This window comes from Salvelinus fontinalis, chromosome 10 (assembly GCF_029448725.1).
Source record: "Salvelinus fontinalis isolate EN_2023a chromosome 10, ASM2944872v1, whole genome shotgun sequence".
NCBI lineage: Eukaryota > Metazoa > Chordata > Actinopteri > Salmoniformes > Salmonidae > Salvelinus > Salvelinus fontinalis.
In genome coordinates this window covers 47,433,662-47,454,196 of record NC_074674.1, presented here as the reverse complement: position 1 = coordinate 47,454,196, position 20,535 = coordinate 47,433,662, and the positions used below count along the sequence as shown (strand labels likewise).

At 42.2% G+C, this 20,535-nt stretch overlaps 1 protein-coding gene across 1 annotated transcript in view; it reads right to left on the bottom strand.

Annotated features, from left to right (window-relative positions):
- LOC129863318 (uncharacterized) overlaps positions 1–20,535 on the bottom strand; it is an 87,045-nt gene that overhangs the window by 5,993 nt on the left and 60,517 nt on the right. The window contains exons 28-37 of the mRNA XM_055935208.1: positions 10,225–10,486; positions 5,778–5,786; positions 5,061–5,181; positions 4,886–4,934; positions 4,221–4,489; positions 3,646–3,987; positions 3,312–3,539; positions 1,071–1,403; positions 721–957; positions 107–370 (exon numbers count right to left, since the gene is read on the bottom strand). Coding sequence (XP_055791183.1) covers positions 107–370; positions 721–957; positions 1,071–1,403; positions 3,312–3,539; positions 3,646–3,987; positions 4,221–4,489; positions 4,886–4,934; positions 5,061–5,181; positions 5,778–5,786; positions 10,225–10,486 — 2,114 coding nt within the window. The remainder of the gene's footprint in view (positions 1–106; positions 371–720; positions 958–1,070; positions 1,404–3,311; positions 3,540–3,645; positions 3,988–4,220; positions 4,490–4,885; positions 4,935–5,060; positions 5,182–5,777; positions 5,787–10,224; positions 10,487–20,535) is intronic.

The window sequence follows — 20,535 nt, the reverse complement described above, 5'->3', positions numbered from 1 at the left end:
CATGAGGAGCATCATGGAACTTGGACTTATGATTGAAATAAGTTAAATATGACTTTAAATATGTGTGATTCTCTGATCAAAAGAAGAGAAGGTTAGGTGTACTAACACTGAACGTCCACAGACACAGAAGAAGAGTTGAGACTCCCATATATGCTCTCAGCCTCACAGTAGTATTCTCCACTGTCCTCAGAGTTAATGTTGGTGATGAGGAATGTGTTTTCAGATCCTTTCAGTGAAGCTCCATTCTTCTTGTACCAGGTGTATTTGTCCACAGGTGGGTTGGCATCACTGCTGCAGGTCAGAGTCACTGAACTGCCCTCCACTATTTCACCAGAGGGACTGACTGATACTGAGGTGTTCTTTGGAGCATCTAGTAAAGGAGAATATGTCAGAGGGTCAGGACTGTAGTACACTACCTCAAATGACGTCATGTCAAAAATAAATTATATCTAAATTCAGAGAACTATCACTTACACTAAACATGAACATGAATACATTTGGAGATACTTTCGGACCAGAGTGTCTACTAAACTATTCTTCAAGTGTTTGAGGTACTGAAAATGCTACCTATAGACATGCATACATCTATGACATTATGTGTAATTTCTATGTAATGATGAATATTGATAGATAAAGCAGTAATACTCTTCTCATTGATATTAAATTATTGATAATTTCTAGTAGTTTAATTCATAAAATAGTAGTTTAATTCATACTCACACACTGCAGGAGAGTGGAGGTCCTCATGGTGTTCTACAGCACAGGAGTAACTGTCTGCAGAATGACCCAACACTACTAGGGTATTACTAGAGTATTGTTGGGAAGTGGGCTCATCGAGACGTTGTCCGTTCTTGTACCAGATGTAGGTGGGGTTGGGGTTGTCAGTCAGAGTACAGGTGGTGCTACAGGTCAGTGTCTTCTGTCCCTCTGCAGCAGGAGTCACCTTCACCTGCAGACCTGAAACAATATGTATAAAACCACATACACCTCTGTGTTAACAGGATGGTTCATTTATTTTCTCCTGTAATTCAATATGATTTACAGTTGTATCATACAGTGTAGTGTATTACCTGTGACAGTCAGAGTTGTTCCTGGGAAACTATGACCCCATTCAAAGTTGTTTGTTTTAAAAGTGAAGCGATACTCAGCTGAGTCCTCCTCTCTCAGAACTGTGATTCTCAGGGTGAAGGGACCTCTGTATGTTCCAGTGTACTCCACACGACCTGCATACCCTGGGTCTCTGGTTAGGTCTTCAGGGGTCGACTTATCACTTCTAAACCAGAATGATGATGTGGTGGAATAATAACTAACATAAGTACAGGATATGTCCACTGTTGACCCCTTCAATACACACATTCTCCTCTTGGTGTAAGTCACTCTGCTGCATCTCTGACCCTGAACACCTGAAACACAGTGACATAACAAGAGGTCAACTGGATTATATTCTCCGTTCTTTCTGGAAATGCTAACAGTTCTCATATTACATAGTGAAACCAACACACACACAGAAATACATTTGATACAGTTTTACAGTGATGTATTAGGGACAGATCTATTTAGTTTTTGCTATGGGAAGGATTGTGTGGTTTTTTACATTCAGCCCAGGATCTCCACATCCAGTTTCTTCACCTGCGGGATCATCTGAGAACAGCCACCCAGACAGCTGATGAAACTGAGGAGTAATTCTTTCTGTGATAAAGCCCTTTTGTTGGGAAAAACTCAGTCTGATTTGCTGGGCCTGGCTCCTCAGTGGGTGGGCCTATGCCCCCCCAAGCCCACCCATGGTTGTGACCCTGCCCAGTCATGTGAAATCCATAGATTAGGGCCTAATGAATTTATTTAAATTTACTGATTTCCTTTTATGAACTGTAACTCAGCAAAATAGTTGAAATTGTTGCACGTTGCGTTTATATTTTTGTTTGGTATAATTGTATATGTATTGTATAATTGTATAAGTATAATTAATAATAATATATATATGTATTGTATAATTGTATAAGTATAATTGTATATGTATTGATGTAAAACATGGGGACCACAATGGAAATAAGTCCCCGACTTTATTGTACAATCCTTTAAAACAACAATCCTGTTCACTTAAAAAATATTGTTTATATTTGTATTTTTTTAACAAACAAATAAAATCAATCAGTCAATCAATCCAAACTGAGCTGCAGACATTTGATGAACGGAAAGAGACATCCATTACAAAACACCAACAAGTGTAATGACATTCAGAGATTGTCAAGCCTTCAATACTGGGTAAGATTACAAGGTAAGGAGGGATGTGTTCTCTGTCAAGCCTTCAATACTGGGTAAGACTACAAGGTAGGGAGGGATGTGTTCTCTGTCAAGCCTTCAATACTGGGTAAGACTACAAGGTAGGGAGGAATGTGTTCTCTGTCAAGCCTTCAATACTGGGTAAGACTACAAGGTAGGGAGGGATGTGTTCTCTGTCAAGCCTTCAATACTGGGTAAGACTACAAGGTAGGGAGGGAAGGTGTGCTCTCTCAAGCATTCAATACTGGGTAAGACTACAAGGTAGGGAGGGATGTGTTCTCTGTCAAGCCTTCAATACTGGGTAAGACTACAAGGTAGGGAGGGATGTGTTCTCTGTCAAGCCTTCAATACTGGGTAAGACTACAAGGTAGGGAGGGATGTGTTCTCTGTCAAGCCTTCAATACTGGGTAAGACTACAAGGTAGGGAGGGATGTGTTCTCTGTCAAGCCTTCAATACTGGATAAACCTACAAGGTAGGGGGGGATGTGTTCTCTGTCAAGCCTTCAATACTGGGTAAGACTACAAGGTAGGGAGGGATGTGTTCTCTGTCCAGATTTACATTGTCTATTTATTGTGGTGTTGAAAACACAAACCATGACATTGAAGTGGCTGAAGTTGGTCTGCTTTGTTTATTGGTTGTGTGCTGCATTGGCACAGAAACCTGTTGGTGGAAAATGTGTTGCATATATTTTGTATATTATCATAGTGTAATGGAACAGGCAGGGTGAGCTTGTCTGTGGTGGTCGGGAACCCTCAAACGTCTGGCCCGTAGCCCTGCGTGGCATCGATCATGCCACAACAGCAGGCTGAAGTGACAAAGTCGGTTTTCACGTTTATAAATGCAGGGTCGCTACAGTTATTCTTATTTGTGGTCGTAAACATTATTTTGAGTTCATTCTGAGGGGGGAGGGTGTTCAATTTATTTTACAGTACAAAGGGAGGGTAATGTGAAAATATGTTTTACTTTGGAGACCAGTCCTTTCTAGTCTCCCAGCAAAATTTGATCTGTCCCTCTATAAAGAAACACTCACATACTGCAGGAGAGTGGAGATCCTCGTGGCCTTTTAAAGCACAGGAGTAGCTGTCTACATAGTTACTGGAGACTGGGTCTTTGTACTGGGGGGAGGTGCTCTCATCTAGATGTTGTCCGTTCTTGTACCAGATGTAGATGGGGTTGGGGTTACTCAGAGTACAGGTGGTGCTACAGGTCAGTGTCTTATACTCTGAATACTGTTCAGGAGTCACCTTCACCTGAAAACCTGAATTAAAGGAGAACAAAAAAAGTGTACATGGTTCAGAATTGGTGTGAGTTAATTATTAACATCATGACTCTTCAAAACTGTATAATGTGGTATGCTGTGTTACCTGTGACAGTCAGAGTTGTTCCATGGAAGCTGTATCCCCATCTGGCCTCATCAGTTGTAAATCTGAACTTGTACTCAGTTGAGTCACTCTCTCTCAGGTCTGTGATTCTCAGGGTGGAGTCCTTTTCTGTTTGTCGATGGTATTCCACACGATCTGCATACTCAGAGTCCTGGCTCAAGTCTTTAGTTACACCAGACATCCATTTGTTGAACCAGGATACTTCTGTGACGTTATGCCAACTGGGATGTGTGTAAAAGCAGGATATGTCCACTGTTGACCCTTTCAAAGCACAGATACTCTGATGGGTGTAAGTCACATTCATACAGTTCTCACCCAGAACGCCTGAAACAAAATGTAACTGATCAATTCCTGAAACGATAATGAGACTAAATATTTTAGATGTATTGGACAGGTGCATTTTGAATTTAAACAAAATATTAACATACATGTACATACATCTATTAAACTGTTTATCATTCCAATGTATATAGTTAAGAATATTGATAGAGAAAGTAATAGCATTCTTATTGGTTCTAAATGATACCACATACAATACTAGTTTCATTCATACTCACACACTGCAGGAGAGTGGAGGTCCTCATGGTGTTCTACAGCACAGGAGTAACTGTCTGCAGAATGACCCAACACTACTAGGGTATTACTAGAGTATTGATGGGAAGTGGGCTCATCTAGACGTTGTCCGTTCTTGTACCAGATGTAGGTGGGGTTGTGGTTGTCAGTCAGACTGCAGGTGGTGCTACAGGTCAGTGTCTTCTGTCCCTCTGCAGCAGGAGTCACCTTCACCTGCAGACCTGAAACAATATGTATAAAACCACATACACCTCTGTGTTAACAGGATAGTTCATTTATTTTCTCCTGTAATTCATTATGATTTACAGTTGTATCATACAGTGTAGTATTACCTGTGACAGACAGAGTTGTTCCAGGGAAACTATGACCCCATTCAAAGTTTTGAGTTTTAAAAGTGAAGCGATACTCAGCTGAGTCCTCCTCTCTCAGATTTGTGATTCTCAGGGAGGAGGGACCTTCATATGTTCCACTCTCTCTTCCAGTGTACTGCACACGACCTGCAGACTCTGGGTCTGTGGTTAGGTCCTCAGGTGTCAACTTATTACTCCACCTAGATCTCTGTTTAGGACTAAACCAAAGTGATGATTTGACTCTATTATAACCAACATAAGTACAGGATATGTCCACTGTTGACCCCTTCAAGACACACATTCTCCTCTTGGTGTAAGTCACTCTGCTGCAGCTCTGACCATCAACACCTGAAACACAGTGACATAACAAGAGGTCAACTGGATTATATTCTCAGTTCTTTCTAGAAATGCTAAAAGTTCTCAAAAGTCAAAGTGAAACCAACACACAGTATAATGTATTAAATTAACACTCACACACAGCAGGAGAGTGGAGATCCTCATGGCCTTTTACAGCACAGGAGTAACTGTCTTCATAGTTACTGGAGACTGGGTCTTTGTACTGGGGGGAGGTGCTCTCATCTAGATGTTGTCCGTTCTTGTACCAGATGTAGGTGGGGTTGTCAGTCAGAGTACAGGTGGTGCTACAGGTCAGTGTCTTATCCTGATGTCCACCAGTCACCTTCACCTGAAGACCTGGAGAAAAAACAATATCACTGTAAATCCCTTTATCACTGACTTATCACTCTAATACAAAGATGGAAGAAATCCTATGTTATACAGACTATTATACACACACACCACAACAATTGTCCAGAACTAATTTGAACTCAAAATAAAAGCTATTTTTTACTGTACCTGTGACAGACAAAGTCACTCCAAGTTGGCCAGTATATGTCCCTCCTTCCTGATCTGTTAATAGTCTGAACCAGTACGTAGCTGAGTCTCTCTCTCTCAGGTCTGTGATTCTCAGGGTACAGTCTTTCTCCTTATCCCCATGATACTCCAGACGACCTGCATACTCTGGGTCCTGACCTATATCTTCAGGTTCTACACCAGTCCCCCATTTAGTGAACCAGCGGGTTTTTGTGACTGTACCACTGGGATATGTGTAAGAGCAGGACAGATCAACTGTTGACCCCCTCAAGGTACAGATACTCTGAGGGGTGTATGTCACACTCCAGCCATCCTGACCCAGTACCACTGAAACACACAGTCACACAACACAAGGGAATCACAATTAAGCCAAAATGGCTCACAATAATAGAAGGTTGTGTCCACACTTTGTTGCTGTAGTTGCTGAGTTGAGTGTGAATGGAAACCACAGATAAGCATCTCTCAATGAGGACTGAAAGACAACTATATAAAGTGAAGTAGATACGACAAACAGATCAACATAATAACATTATGACTCTTAACATTTTAGACATGTTTGTAAATAGAAACACAGGGCAACTAAAACAGTTATGAATGGGACCATACCTGCCACAGACCAGAGAAAGACCACCAACACACTTCCTGCTGTTCTCAAAGCCATTGTTGCATCTCCCACCCTGCAGTCTCAGAAACATAAACAACAACTCACCAGCTGGTGAAATACAACATACATCATCATCACCAACAACAACCACTTATTGAACAGATCTGTAGAACTGTAAACACATATTTCTACATTGATTGTTCTGAAGCTGTTTTATTCTCAGAACCCCAAATATAGGAGGATAAATGTTCAATCCTCTACGGTCCGTCAAGCTGTACAGCAGCCTAAAGACTGACCACCAGGTTCAATGATAGCTCCTATCCCCAAGCTGTGAGGCTAAACAGCAAGTGAATCACACACACACACACACACACACACACACACACACACACACACACACACACACACACACACACACACACACACACACACACACACACACACACACACACACACACACACACACACACACACACACACACACACACACACACACACACACACACACACAACAGCTTTATACTGAGCATGTCGTGTTCCACCTGGTTCATCATGTCATCCCGATGTAACTCTATTTCTTGAATTGCATTGTTGGTTAAGGGCTTGTAAGTAAGCATTTCACAGTAAGGTCTACACCTGTTGTATTTGGCGCATGTGACAAACACCATTTGATTTGATTTAATTAGATCAGCACTACTACACTGACACACTTATTGAATACTGACCCTGATGTAACAACCAAAACACAGCTCAAAACATAACAAGAAGTAAATTATATATTTCCCTCAAGTCTATAACTTATGACTAAATACAAATAACTAAAACAATATTTCAAGATATTGTCAAGAGTACTTACAGAGTGAAGGGGAGAGGTCTGTACTGTAAGTCAACTTACTAACAGTGCATTGGAACACTGTGGTTCAACCATATTTAAAGTAGTCAGGGCACAAGTAGGTGATGCAGAACTATCCTTCCTCTTTAACACATGCATCATGACCAGACCAGCACATCAGAAAAGGGAGGTTAGTGAATAAGAGTGGGTCACACACTTCCAAATGATGGACCTTACACTTCTTTAAATACAGAACCATGTCATTTATTTGTTCACTATTCTATTTGGAATGTTTATAATATCTTAGAGGGGCAAGGCAACACATTCTGAGTTCTATATGTAACAAGTCAAAGTTTAATTTACATGTGGTCAGTTCCATGATATCATTCATTCTATTCTCCTAATCAGTTCAATGTACACTCCTCCTTACCTACTGAAGGATCCAGTGTTCTAGACTAGACTTCTCCTTACTGGCATCTCAATATTACGGCACCATCTTTATAATAATTTCCTTTATAATGTTTGGCTAAAAACAACATAACAAACTGGAAACAAATCACAAAAAATTGTGAAACACAAGACTGGCTAGCCTATCTGTAAATAGCCCATCCAACTACCTCATCCCCATACTGTTATCTATTTTTGCTCCAGCCACAGATCTGGGGAAGGGTATCAAAACATTTCTGCAGCATTGAAGGTCCCCAAGAACACAGTGGCGTCCATCATTCTTAAAACTTCTCTGGGATAGGGGGCAGCATTTTCACGTTTGGATGAAAAGCGTGCCCAGAGTAAACTGCCTCCTACTCAGTCCCAGATGCTAATATATGCATAATATTATTAGTATTGGATAGAAAACACTCTGAAGATTCTAAAACGGTTTGAATCATGTCTGTGACTATAACAGAACTTATTTGGCAGGCAAAACCCCGAGGACAAACCCTTCAGACTTTTTTTTTTTAGGTCACTCTCTTGAGATTTCATTGGGAATCCAGATTTCAAAGGGACCTTCCTGCAGTTCCTATCGCTTCCACTGGATGTCAACAGTCTTTAGAAATTTGTTGAGGTTTTTCCTTTGAGAAATGAAGAAGTAGCCATGTTCAGAATGAGGCTCCAGTGAAGTGTACTGTTTGTTAGAGGCGCATGACCAGAAAGCATGCTACACATTGTTTTCCTCCGGTATTGAACACAGATCATCCCGTCTTCAATTTTATCGATTATTGACATTAGGTATTTTTTAAAGTTGTATTACAAAAGTAGTTTGAAATGTTTGGAAAAAGCTTACAGGTAACTTTTGAGATATTTTGTAGTCACGTTGTGCAAGTTGGAACCGGTGTTTTTCTGGATCAAACACGCCAAATAAATGGACATTTTGGATATATATCGATGGAATAATCGAACAAAAGGACCATTTGTGATGTTTATGGGACATATTGGAGTGCCAACAGAAGAAGCTCGTCAAAGGTAAGGCATGAATTATATCTTTATTTCTGCGTTTTTTGTCGCAGGGTTGAAATGTGATGGTCTGTGATTGTTAGCTGGGTGCTATCCTCAGATAATAGCATTGTTTGCTTTCACCGTAAAGTATTTTTGAAATCTGACTGTTGGTTGGATTCACAACAAGTGTAGCTTTAATTTGATATATTGAATGTGTGATTTAATGAAAGTTAAATTTTTATAGTAATTTATTTCAATTTGGCGCTCTGCATTTTCACTGGATGTTGGCCAGGTGGGACGCTACCTTCCCACATATCCCAGAGAGGTTAAATCGAAGAAGTTTAGAACCACCAAGACTCTCCTAGAGCTGGCCGCCCGGCAAAACTTAGCAATTGGGGGAGAATGGCCTTGGTCAGGGTGACAAAGAACCCAATGGTCACTCTGACAGAGCGCCAGAGTTCCTCTGTGGAGATGGGAAAAACTTCCAGAAGGAGAAACATCTCTGCAGCACACCACCAATCATACATGGCACCATCCCTACGGTGAAGCTTGGTGGTGGCAGCATCATGCTGTGGGGATGTTTTTCAGCGGCAGGGATTGGGAAACTAGTCAGGATCGAGGGAAAGATGAACGGCGCAAAGTACAGAGAGATTTGATGAAAACCTTCACCTAAGATCTCAAACTGAGTTGAATGTTCACCTTCCAACAGAACAAAGACCCCGGGCACACAGCCTAGACGACCCAGGAGTGGCTTCAGGACAAGTCTCTGAATGTCCTTGAGTGGCCCAGCCAGAGCCCGGACTTGAATCGGATCGAACATCTCTGGAAAGATGCATTTTAAAAGTAGCCTAGTCAGGGCATTAACATGCATGAACAGCATCTCCTGAAAGCAATGTTACTGTATCTAAATAGAAAATGGACAAAAGTCAGCGTAGGTGCATTTCTTTATTTGAGGAGTGGGCTTTCATTTTTTTAAAGATACAAAATGTGACCCATTCCCATCTCTCCTCATCAGCAGCATCAAAGTGCTACTGAAGGTTTTAGTGTTCTAGACTAGAGCTCTCCCTACTGGCATCTCAACATTACTGCAGCCTCCAATCCTATGTTGTCCTGATTCATTTGGGCAGTAATATAATGGCAATATCATATTCTGTTACACTGTATGCCTTTGAACAGTACTGGTACCTAATAATATTGTCTTCAATTATGTTGGGCTAATAACAAAATAACAAACTGACAATACATCAGATAGAATGTATTGGATTGTTGAGAACCTTCTATTGATTATCTCAAGTTTGGAACAAAATGATCATGTAATCTTGACCTGGGTCTTTGTGAAGCTGTTGACTAGTATTCTTTATCAGCCCAGCACCTATGTTTTAAGGATGTGCGTATTACCACAAACTTTTCTACATTAGAGTAGTAACCTTAGCTAGCAGTATTGACTGCTGATGTTAATGTATTGTATAGTCTAATGTACCCTGTTATCCAGTGTTGTATTCAAGACCACCAAAAGCGAGACCGATTCAAGTCCAAGACTGGAGCAAATCGAGTCTGAGGCAAGACCTTGACGGAAGGGGGGGGGTGAGACCGAGTAAAGACCGAGACCGGGAGGGGACAAGGAGTACGAAACTGAGTCAAGACTGAGACCAGAAAAATGATAGTCCAATTCAAGACCATGATTATAATTGTGTCAAATCACCACCGGCACTAGGGTGTCTAGTGCTGGTGGCGGCTCTGGTGCGGGACGAAGTACCCGCTCAGCTCTCGGATCCACCATCTTAGGTGGTGGCTCTGGTGCGGGCCGAAAAACCCGCTCACCCCGTCGATCCAGCAACGGACCCAGGCTGAACACTGTACCTAGACTGGACCTAGATCCCGAGGAAGGCTCCTGCCTTGGAGTGGGACGGGACGCCATGTCTGGACTGGGCATCGGACCAGAGGAGGGATCCTGCCATGGAGCTGGACTGGACGCCATGTTTTGACTGGACATCGGCGCAGGGTAAAGCACCCGCCATGGAGCGGGACTTTACGCGGTGCCTGGACTGGGCACCAACGCAAAAGAAGACTCTGGCCTTGGAGCTAAACTGGATGCCGTGCTCAGACTGGGCATCTGAGCAGGGGAAGGCTCCGGCCATGGAGCTGGAGGTTCTGGACCTTTGACCATCACAGGAGGTTCCGGACCGTGGACCGTCAGAGGAGGTTCCGGACTGGGAACTGTCGCCGGAAGCTCTGGACTGGGGACTGTCACCGCAATCTCTGGACTGGGAACTGTCGCCGGAAGCTCTGGACTGGGAACTGTTGCCGGAAGCTCTGGACGGGGAACTGTTGCCGGAAGCTCTGGACTGGGAACTGTCGCCGGAAGCTCTGGACTGGGAACTGTCGCCGGAAGCTCTGGACTGGGGATCAGCGCAGGAAGCTCTGGACTGGGGATCGTCGCAGGAAGCTTGGTGCGTGGGGCCGGCACTGGTGGTACCGGGCTAGTGACACGCACCTCAGGGCGAGCGCGAGGAGCAGGCACAGGACGTACTAGTCTGGGGAAGCGCACTGGAGGCCTGATGCGTGGTGCCAGAACAGGTTGCACTGGACTAGTGACACGCACTTCAGGGCGAGTGCGGGGAGGAGGCACAGGACATACTGGACTGGGGAGGCGCACTGGAAGCCTGATGCGTGGGGCCAGTACAGGTGGCACCGGACTGATGACACACACTTCAGGGCGAGTGCTGGGAGAAGGAACAGGACGTACCGGACTGGGGACACGTACTTCAGGGAAAGTGCGAGGAGCAGGCACAGGACGTACCTGACTGGGAACACGCACTTCAAGGAGAGTGCGAGGAGCAGGCACAGGACGTACCGGACTGTGGAGACGTACTGGAGACCTGGTGCGTAGAGCCGGCATCAATGGTACCGGAACTTTAACACACTTCTCAGGACGAGTACGGGGAGCTGACTCAGGTGGCACCAAACTGACAACACATTCCTTCGGGCAAAATCCGTGCATCCTCCACTAACTCAACATCTCTCCCATTTCTCTCTCCTCCAAATTCTCCCTCTTCTCCCAGACTGGCTCTGGGTCACTCCTCGGCTCCACCGACTGCTCCATGTGCCCTCCCCCCCCAAATTCTTGGGGTTTCTGTGGTCTTCCTCCCCGACTTCATCGCTGTCCCTCCTTCGCTGCTTCCGCCTGCTTCCATGGCAGGCTCTTGTCTCCTGCCATTATTTCGTCCCAAGTCCAGGACCTTCTCTCCCTGATCTCCTTAAAAGACCAGGATGCCATCTCCTCCTGGGCACGCTGCTTGGTCCTTTGTTGATGGGATATTCTGTCAAGTTCGTTGTAAAATTGGTCGGACCAAGGCGCAGCGTGCGTAGAGTTCCACATGTTTAATAAATTAAACTCACCAAAACAATACAGAACAAAACAAATAAAGAAACAAACAACGAACCGTGAATAACGAGATGCTACGTGTACTAACTCCAAACATAAACAATATCCCATAACCCACATGTGGAAAAAATGCTACTTAAGTATGATCCCCAATTAGAGACAACGATAACCAACTTTCTCTAATTTGGAATCATACAAGTCACCAACATAGAAAATAAACCTAGAACCCCACATAGAGAATATAAACTAGAACAACCCCCCAGTCACACCCTGACCTACTCTACCGTAGAAAATAAAAGCTTTCTATGGTCACAATACAATACAGGACGTGACATGTCCAGAATTGTTTGATATTGAAACTGAAACAGTGCATCCTGAATGGAGGCAGCAAACAATGTACCAGGCCAGCTGTGATTTACAACCTGATAGCAATATTTTTGGGACTACCATGAAACGTACTGGTGAATTATAGTAATCATGCATTGAACTACATCCATCTATTCTGCCAGCAATGCCTTAGTTTACATCATGGAACGTTGAGTCAAATATAACTTTTTTTTTTAAACCTTTAATAAAGTTGGTTTTGTAGCATGAACTGGGAATATGATATTTTTGACTGATATGATCATCTGATTGTTTCATATCTGCAAAGTAGTTCAAACGCTGTCAGTTCTATTTTAAATTAAGTCACCGTGTCACGCACTGACCTTAGAGATCCTTTTTATGTCTCTATTTTGGTTTGGTCAGGGCGTGAGTTGGGGTGGCATTCTATGCTTTGTGTTTCTATGATTTTCTATTTCTATGTTTTGGCATAGGTATGGTTCTCAATCAGGGACAGCTGTCTATCGTTGTCTCTGATTGGGAACCGTACTTAGGTAGCCTTTTTTCTCACCTGTCTTTGTGGGAAGTTGACTTTGTTTAGGGCACATAGCCTTTGAGCTTCACGGTTTGTTTTGTATTGTTTATTGTTTTGTCGGCGTCATTTCTAAAATAAAGAGAAAATGTACGCTCACCACGCTGCACCTTGGTCCTCATCTTTCAACAGCCGTGACACACCGGTTACTTTGTGTGCTAAATGTGAAATGTTTTTTGCAATGGGAAGTAATAGTTGTACATTTCGATTGGGAAATGCTTAATGGTTGTGTTTTTGTTTTCTTATGACTGGGACCAACTGGCTTATTATGTTCGAGTTAATCATCTGCTTCTCAATTAACATCATGCTGTGTGTAACTGCTGTCTTTCCATCAGCCATATGCAGTAGTGTAGGTGCCTGAAGAAGGTGGCAATTGTCAAATTTTGGCAAACAGTTCCCAAACTGCCCGCCCGGCCAGCATAGGAAAGGGGGATACTGTATCAGTTGGTCAGCTGAGTGCATTCGAAAAATCCTCTGTTTTCCAATATTTATTTATGATTTTCACTCTCCCATTCACACTTTTTTTATTAGAAAAATACAGAAATGTGATGGGTTATGCCCACAACAATGCTTAAACCACAACAATTTGATTGGGTGAGACTGTCATGGCTTGGTTCCCCAGTTGGTGGGCCTGTGTCCCCCCCAGGCCCATCCATGTATCCTGATGCAAACAGGCATGATAACAAATGTGACTCACCACCTGGATTCGGTCTTACGTAGCAATATTTGAATTTCTGGTTTTTACATTGGATGAAAGTAGAGACTCTGATCTACAAAATTGTATATCATACACTGCATTTGAAGAACCAATGGGAAAGTAATTCTGCTTTGAAAGTTGATCAACTTGTAAACTCACTTTTGAGAAAACCGTCTTTTAATGTTTTGGTACTACTATTGGAGAGCCCTTCTTTGTCTAAACCCATTCAGCATTGTTCACACCCTCTTAAGCCTTAGCCCCACCCATCTCTTTAGAAACGTGTAATGTCTGAAAATGTAGCTAGCTAGAACATTTTACCAGTATACATCATGGTTGGACGCGACTCCTGTCTGATGCCATGCATGGTTGCCCTTAGTTTGACGATATAATCCAGACTGGTGTTTTCTCCGACTCCTTAGCTATTGTACTCACATTCCACTGATTTCAAAACTCGGTCCTCCAGAAAGTGGAGAGCATACACATAACGTTAGCTAGCGAGCCAGCCAACTAACATTAGCTAGTTAACAGTACACTAACTTGACATTAGGTTTATGCAGTTTTACTATACAATACATTTTTAAAAAACAGCTTGTGTTTGACACGATTACCTAGACATACTGATCAGCTTCAATAGCGTGCTATATGGCAGACCAATCCAAACTCATCTCTTGGCATGTCCAGCCAACTCATTATCTCAGCCAATCATGGCTAACGGGAAGGTTGCTCACTTTTTCTGTCACTAAACCAACTAGGCTCGTAATTTAACAATTTTATTTGTATTTACAGATGGCCTACAAGTTAGATTTTTTTAGGCACATGACATTTCACATGTTCGCATTCTGATAAAAAAAATGTTTTTATGTTCAAACAGCTCTCCTGTGAAGTCGTGACTTGCGACATACGCCTAGTTTCCAGAATCGGGTGACAAATGCGCATCACAAATGTGACTGACCGGCTCAAATCGGTATTATGTAGCAACATTAGAAATTGTGTTTTTTACATTGGATAAAAGTAGAAACTCAGAGCTACAAAATGTTTTATCACACACTACAGTTGAGGAACAATGGAAAAGTAATTTTGCTTTGAAAGTTGATCTACTTGTAAACTCACTTTTGAGAGAATAACCTTTGAATGTTTTGGTACTACTATTGAAGAGCCTTCCTTTGTCTACACCCATTCAGCATCGTTCACACCCTCTTAAGCTTTAGCCCCATCTCTTTAAGGGTTGATCCGAATGTACTAACAACAGCAGTCTAGCACGCAGGCTAACCTGCTAGCTACTTTCAGACATCTATGTAAGATAGAACAGCTCACTGAACATTACTTGCACTAGCAGAGCGGGTTAGGTTGTCATGTTATTCAGAGCGTTTGGTGACTGCAACTGTGGCCGTTCATAAAAACACACACTGAAGCCCTATAGGTTCGCCACTGCGCAAACATGTCTATAATAGATAGAAAGACTATTAAGATGCTAATGTTTCAAGAAAGGAGTGTATATATTTGGCCTGCCGAAGCGGTTTTATGCGCTGACTGAATAAATGGAAGCTGACAATTCGTTTTTTATTCCGCTGGTCTCTGGAACATCTTTAACTTTTACAGACAAGTCCTCGCGAGACTGAGCCAAGACCAAGTACAAATGTATCCAACACTGAGACAAGACCTAGACACTCAATATGTGGTCTCTCGACCGGATTTACAACACTGCTATTATACATATATAGTCTAAAGCCAATATACCGTGGCTAAGGGCTGTATCCAGGCACTCCGTGTTGCGTCATGCTGAGAACAGCCCTTAGCCGTGGTATATCGGCCGTATACCACACCTCCTCGGGCCTTATTGCTTAAATGTAGCCTGTTGTCCATATATAGTCTATTGTAGCCTGTTGTCCATATATAGTCTATTGTAGCCTGTTGTCCATATATAGTCTAATGTAGCCTGTTATCATACACATATGCACACATGGGCATTTTTTTTACCCTGGTTAATCATTTCTTCCCCATGTAGATCAACACTCCTGAACTGACAACCTTTATGAATACTGGGCCTGATGTAACAACCAAAACTCAACTCAAAACATAACAAGAAGTAAAATGATACAATCCCTCAAGTATATGACTTTTAACCAAAAACAATTTTTCAAGATATTGTCAAGAGTACTTACAGAGGGAAGTGTCTTGTCTTGTACAGTGAGTCAACTTATTGGCAGTGTGTGGAAACTGCTAGCAACTGTCAGTTCTGTTGTTGACACATATTTAAAGTAGTCAGGACACAAGAAGCTGATATAGAACTGTCCTTTCCAACTTTTTAAGACATTAACATGCATGAGGTCCAGACCAGCATGTCAGAAAAGGAAGATTACTGTATTAGAGTGGGTCCTACATTTCTAAAATGGACAAATGTCCCCCATTTCCACTTTTATTTAAATACAGAACCATGTTAACAATATGTTGACTATTCTATATGGAATGTTTATAATATCTTAGAATGTGTTGCCTTGTCCCTCTGAGTTCTACATGGAACAGGTCAAAGTTCCATTTACATTTGGTCAGTTCCATGATGTCATTTATTCTATTCTACAAACACATTCAATTTACACTCCTCATCAGCTGCAGCAAAGTGGTACTGAAGGTTCCAGTGTTCTAGACTAGAGCTCCACCTACTGGCATCTCAATTATACTTCACCATCTTAATTATAATGTCCTCGATAATGTTGGACTAATAAAACATAACAAACTGGAAATAGATCAGATAGAATGGTGAAACACAACACTGTCTACTTGACAAAGTCATATTTAACCACACATGTCTGTAGTAGTACAACATCCACTATAATGATGTTTAACTGTTGACCCTTGTGTACAATACTAGTAGTAGAGGCATCAGTATAATCACCATAGTGTTGCTGTATTGACTGTTAAGGCTGGTGTTTCTTAATCCTGGTCCTGGGGTGTTGTCATTAGTCACAGACTGTTGTGAAACATTTGGACTGTTGCAAATGTTTTGCAATGGAAACTGTTTACCACAATCTGAAAAAGGTTTGCAACAAAAACAGTGTCTATTGGAAAAATTCACATAGGTCCCTTCCCCCCTTTTTTTCTGTTTGCTCTGTTTGGTTACTAGAGTATACAGTAGACAGTTTATGTTACAAAACGTTTTGCAACAGACCAAATTTATGGTATTGGTATTAATTATTTCCCTATCAGCAGCACACCTGAAAGTAACATTTAATCACACAAACACTGATTTCTGTAGTAGTACAACATGCCAATATCATATGTGACGTATTTGGCAGGAACTCCAGACAATCACGGATTATAAATGGAAAACCAGCCATGTCGTGGACAGCGGCGTCTTGCTACCTGATAAGCTAAACACCTTCTTCGCCCGCTTTGAGGATAACACAGTGCCGCCGACATGGGCCGACGTGAGTAAGACATTTAAGCGTGTTAACCCTAACAAGGCTGCAGGCCCAGAATGTATCCCTAGCCGTGTCCTCAGAGCATGTGCAGATCAGCTGGCTGGAGTGTTTAAGGACATATTCAATCTCTCCCTATCCCAGTCTGATGTCCCCACTTGCTTCAAGATGTCCACCATTGTTCCTGCACCCAAGAAAGCCACGGTAACTAAACTAAATGACTATCACCCCGCAGCACTCCCTTCTGTCATCATGAAGTGCTTTGAGATGGTAGTTAAGGATCATATCACCGCAACCTTACCCGACACCCTAGACTAACTGCAATTTGCATACCGCACCAATAGATCCATGGATGATGCAATCGCCATTGCACTGCACACTGCCGCATACCATCTAGACAAGAGGAATATCTACTGTGTGGAAGAATGCTGCTCATTGACTACAGCTCAGCCTTCAACACCATAGTATCCTCCAAGCTCATCATTAAGCTTTGGGCCCTGGTGACAAGCTTCAAGTTCCTCATCTTACATATCAATGACAATCTGAAATGGTCCACCCACACAGACCGTGTTGGGAAGAAGGCGCTACAGTGCCTCTTCAACCTCAGGAGGCTGAAAGAAATTGTCTTGGCCCCAAAGACAGGTCGCAATTGTAAATGAGAACTTGTTCTCAACTTGCCTACCTGGTTAAATAAAGGTGAAATAAATAAAATTAAATAAAAAGACCCTCACAAACTTTTACAGATGCACCCTTCAGAGCATCCTGTAAGGCTTTATCACCGCCTGGTATGACAACGGCACCGTCCGCAACCGCAGGTCTCTCCAGAGGGGGGTGCAATAAGCTCAACGGTCACTGGGAGCACACTGCATGCACTTCAGGACATCTACAGCACCCGGTGTCACAGAAAGGCCAAGAAGATTATCAAAAACCAGCCACCCGAACAACGGCCTGTTCACCCCGCTATCAGCCAGAAGGCGAGGTCATTACAGGTGCATCAAAGCTGCAACCGAGAGACTGAAAAACAGCTTCTATCTCAAAGCCATTAGACTGTTAAATAGCCATCACTAGCCGGCTACCACCCGGTTACTCAATCCTGCACCTTAGAGGCTGCTGCCCTATGTTAATAGACATGGAACACTGGTCACTTTGAAAATGTTTACATACTGTTTTAGCCATTTCATATGTATATACTGTGCTCTAGTCAAGTCCATCCTATTCAACAAGTGCTGTACATATTTATACTAGGGATACACGATATATCGGTGAACATATCGGATGGGCCGATATTAGCTAAAAATGGCAACATCGGTATCGGCCCGATGTCTAGTTTAACACCGATGTGCAAAACCGATGACAAAGCTGACGTGCATACCTATATAACGTAGGTACATGATGTAATGACGCCACATAAAATTTGCCGCTACACATGCAACACAGCATTCCTAACCTAACCACAATATCGTCTGTGTGTATTGAGCAGTCAACAAGTTGAACAGTCAACAAGTTGAACAGTCAACAAGTTGAACAGTCAACAAGTTGAACAGTCAACAAGTTGAGCAGTCAACAAGTCGAGCAGTCAACAAGTCGAGCAGTCATCTGAAAGAGTAAGAACATTTCAGTGACACAACTCAAAGGCGAAATTGGCTTTTGCCGACTGGTCGAGCACCGGTACACACTACCAAGTGTGCACTTTTTCAGATGTTGCCCTACCGGGGTTACACAGTAATAGCGTAACTGCTATTAGCTTCACAACATACATACTATCGAACACCGTCTGGGTCTTTGCGTGTCATAATAGATACAGTAGCACTGTCAAAGCTGTACAAAAAGTCAGCAAACAAGCAAACCCCGGCCATGAACAAAGTGTTTACCATACCGCTTTTTTAAAGCATAATTTGTTCGACTGCAGCTTCTGGGGTAGCTAGCTTTAACTTGGTACCTAGCACCAATACAACCAGCCTGAAAACAATGACCAGTAGAAACTGCAGTCATTTTCATTATTCTTAGCAATGATTTAGGAATTTTTTACATTTACATTTAAGTCATTTAGCAGACGCTCTTATCCAGAGCGACTTACAAATTGGAAAGTTCATACATATTCATCCTGGTCCCCCCGTGGGGAATGAACCCACAACCCTGGCGTTGCAAGCGCCATGCTCTACCAACTGTGCCACACGGGAATTCTTGTGAGTAAATTTTAGCTAGGCTGCCACTTGTTCGCCTATTGAAATTGAACTTCAGTTCATGAAAATAAATAGCTAGCCAGCTACTTAACCCTGTTGCCCAAAGCTAACGTTATAAGCAGCCAGCTAGCTTCATCTGGCTAGTGGGGCTCAACCGGACTGGGTTATGTGTTGTGAAGCTAGCTACAATAAGGATTAGGCACAATAGTGGAATTCCAAAATAAAAGCATGTCATTGAGAGTGTTGCAAATGAATACAAATAGCAGAATTATGCCAAACTTTGAAGGCTAACTGCAAAGTCCACTATTGTGACTAATCCTTATTTTGGCTAGCTTCACATAGATGGGTCCGACCACCATTAATCAAATAAGAACTGTCTTATAAATTAGGGTTATTTTAGATGATGACACCTAGCTATATAGTTAGCTAGCTAACTATAGCTACTGAAACAGATTATGTCATTTTGCTATGTTTTTTGGGGAAGAACATTGTTTGCATCCATGAGCTAGCTTTTTTTCTGACCAGCACTGTAGGTGCGCGAGACAACTTTACCAGCATCATGGAATACGTATCGATGAATCGTTGTGACATATGAAATACGAGTGTAATAACTACGTAAAAAATGTATGAACGAGTTAAATTATTATGTGATGTGCAGTCATTCAGGTTCTGATTGGTCAACAAGCTTATTTGACATGTCAAATAGTGTTATTTGACGCTTATCTTTTTTGACATGAAAAGACCCAAACTTCGGTCCATAGCAAAGAACCAAACGGTGCTCCATAGAAATCCTGGTTGAGAAAGAAACGACTGAACAATGAACAACGAAACAGTACAGCAAGTAAGTGAAAGAAATAGGTTTTGATTATGTTTTACTGGTAATGGGGAAATGGGCAGTTAATACAGGTAATGAGTGGAGAACAGGAAGGCTTCTTAAAGAAAAACGAACAGGTCTGTGAGAGCCGGAATTCTTACTGGTTGGTAGGTGATCAAATACTTATGTCATGCAATAAAATGCAAATGAATTACTTAAAAATCATACAATGTGATTTTCTGTTTTTTTGTTTTAGATTCCATCTCTCACAGTTGAAGTGTACCTATGATAAAAAATTACAGACCTCTACATGCTTTGTAAGTAGGAAAACATGCAAAATCGGCAGTGTATCAAATACTTGTTCTCCCCACTGTACATATATATTCATTGTAGAAGTTTAGTATTGTTCTACATTTGTATTTTAGTTTTCTCTCTCTCTCTCTCTGCCTCATTATAAAGAGGCCCTTCTTAGAAATGTGTTACTTAGACAGAACTCTGCAGGGGAGTGAAGGAGATAAGACTAGGTAAACATTCCACAATAAATCAACTTTGGGGAAAGGGAGCATTTACTGCTAAGTGTTTAGCTAACAATAAAGGCCCTGTTTATACAACTTTATAGGCATGGTTTTGGTCCCAGGAGTAGAGGATGATGATGTAGGCAGTGACATCACCAGGGCGTGACTTAGGGTTTAATAAAACCACTGGAGACCTTTTGTTTGATGCAGAACTTACTCAGAAACATGCGTGCTATGTTCCTGATTGTCAACTTCTGTCTGCAATTGCATTAATTAGAGGTTT